This window comes from Aplysia californica, unplaced genomic scaffold, assembly GCF_000002075.1.
Source record: "Aplysia californica isolate F4 #8 unplaced genomic scaffold, AplCal3.0 scaffold00728, whole genome shotgun sequence".
Taxonomy (NCBI): domain Eukaryota; kingdom Metazoa; phylum Mollusca; class Gastropoda; order Aplysiida; family Aplysiidae; genus Aplysia; species Aplysia californica.
In genome coordinates, this window is record NW_004797998.1 from 303,879 (window position 1) to 306,518 (window position 2,640).

At 43.3% G+C, this 2,640-nt stretch overlaps 1 protein-coding gene across 1 annotated transcript in view; it reads left to right on the top strand.

The window, feature by feature from the left end:
- Window positions 1–337: 337 nt before the first annotated feature.
- Window positions 338–2,640, top strand: part of LOC101856216 (myosin light chain kinase, smooth muscle) — a gene marked incomplete at its 5' end in the record, with an annotated part of 11,469 nt that continues 9,166 nt past the window's right edge. Inside the window, 2 exon segments of the mRNA XM_013088360.2 lie at window positions 338–538; window positions 1,604–1,945. Of these exon segments, the coding sequence (XP_012943814.2) occupies window positions 338–538; window positions 1,604–1,945 (543 nt within the window).

Below are 2,640 nucleotides of genomic sequence, written 5' to 3' on the forward strand. Positions count from 1 at the left end.
CTTTACTTCCCCAACTCGAAGTCAGGTACCCATTACTGCTGGGTGGGCAGGAGGGGGCGAAAAAATCCATGTCTGAACAGAGGTTCGAACCCGGACTTTTCGCTTCAGACACGAGTTCACTAACCGCTCCGCCATCACACCCTTGTCTTATCTTATAACATACCCAAAAACATGACGAGCGACTGATTTCCCCGCGTCATGACACAATGTAATAAAATGCCCAAAAACATGACGAGCGACTGATTTCCCCGCGTCATGACACGATGTGATAAAATGCCCAAAAACATGACGAGCGGCTGATTTCCCCGCGACCTGACCCTCGTGACTGTATCCTCAGAGGCAAGTTCGGTGTGGTGTACCGCTGTACGGAGAAATCATCCGGCCGGACGTGGGCAGCCAAGATTCTGAAGGTGAGGGAGAAGGACCGAGAGGGGGTGAGGCAGGAGGTGGCGGTCATGAACAGGCTGAGACATCCCAAGTTGTTGCTGCTGTGGGACGCCTTTGACTCGCCGCGGAGGATGGTGCTGGTCATGGAATAGTGAGTGATTTGTTGTTGTTGTTGTTGTTGTTGTTGTTGTTGTTGTTGTTGTGATGGTTGTTGTGGTGGTGGTGGTGATAGTGGTGGTGGTGTTAATGGTGCTGGTGATGGAATAGTGAAAGGTTTGTTGTTGTTGTTGTTGTTGTTGTTGTTGCTGTTGTTGTTGTGGTGGTGGTGATAGTTCTGGTGATGGAATAGGGTTTGGTTTGTTGTTTTTGTTGATGTTGTGGTGTTGTTGCTGTTGTTGCTTTGGGACGCGGAGGATGGTTCAGAGGAAATAAAATGTTTATTCAAGAGAAATTAAAACATAGTCATGATTATGATATTTTCCCTTAAGACGAAGAAACGGTACATGATTATGAGATTTCCCTTAAGACGAAAGAACTGTACATAATTATGATATGTTCCCTTATTAAGCAGAAGAGACTGTACAAGTCGAAAAAAATGTGTTCCTTATAAACCCGCTAGCAGTTTGGGAGAATACAACAGAGTATGTGAGCCTCTGCTCAACTGGAAAGGGTTTTTTTTTTACCCCAATGTCTCGTGCACACTCATATGACATTTGCGAGCGCCGTAAAACACTTACCCTAAAAAAAATAATATCAAAAGAACCTTAAATACCCAATGTCTCGTGCGCGCTCATATGACCTTATGCAGTTGAGAGCGCCGTAAAACTTTACCCTTAAAAAAAAAACAATGAACCTCTAATGTCTCGTGCGCGCTCATATGACCATAAAACACTTACGAAAACAAACAATATGACCTTATGCAGTTGCGAACGCCGTAAAAAACTTACCCTCAAAAAGAAAACCATAAAACCTCAATGTCTCGTAAAACACTTACCCTCAAAAAGAAAGCGATAAAACCTCAATGTTTCGTCCGCGCTCATATAACCTTATACAGATGTGAGCGCCGTAAAAAACTTACCCTGAAAAAGAGACCACTAAAACCTCAATATCTCGTAAAACACTTACCCTGAAAAAGAGACCACAAAAACCTCAATATCTCGTAAAACACTTACCCTGAAAAAGAGAGACCACTAAAACCTCAATATCCCGTCCTCAGTATCGGCGCCGGCGAGCTGTTTGAGCGGGTGATCGGAGACGACTTTGTCCTGACAGAGCGGGACTGCGTCCACTTCCTGCGCCAGATCTGCGAGGGCGTGGCCTACATGCACTCCCAGTCCGTCCTTCACCTTGACCTCAAGCCCGAGAACATTCTGTGCATCGCCGAGAACTCCAACCGCATCAAGATAATCGACTTCGGCCTGGCGCGACCTTTCCAGGAAGGTCAGAGTGTCAAGGTCATGTTTGGCACACCAGAATTCATTGCCCCGGAAGTGATTAATTATGACGAAATCGGCTTCGCCACAGATATGTGGAGTGTGGGCGTCATATGCTACGTCCTGTGAGTGGGGGAGAATTATACGTTTGTGGTGGGAGAATTATACATTTATATTACGTCCTGTGGGTTGGGGAGAATTGTATGTTTCTGTTGGGAGAATTATACATTTATTTTACGTCCTGTGAGTGGGGAGAATTGTATACATTTTGTGTAGGGAGAATTATATTCATACATGTTACGTCTTGTGGATTTAAAGAATTATACACCTTTCTGTTATGTCTTGTGAGTTGAGAGAGTTGTATACTTTTGTAATTTTCTCCAAGAATTAGGACAGTTTCAGTTTTCCTCTTGCTTTCATAAATGGATTGTGGGTGGCTGGCGGGTGCTCTGGTGTGGTTTGCTCCTTCTTTTTATCGAACGTCTATCGTCCTTATCTCCCCTCCTTTTTTTTCATGTTTGTTATTCTCTTGTAACACCTCTAATCTTCTGGCGCTCATAAGACCTTATTGTGTTGCAAATGCTGTAAAACGTATTAAAACTAAAACGTCTATTGTCCTTATCTCCACTCCTTTTTTTTCATGTTTGTTATTCTCTTGTAACACCTCTAATCTTCTGGCGCTCATAAGACCTTATTGTGTTGCAAATGCTGTAAAACTTATTAAAACTAAAACGTCTATTGTCCTTATCTCCACTCCTTTTTTTGTGTTTGTTACTCTCTTGTAACACCTCTAATCTTCGTCACTTATATGACCTTATTG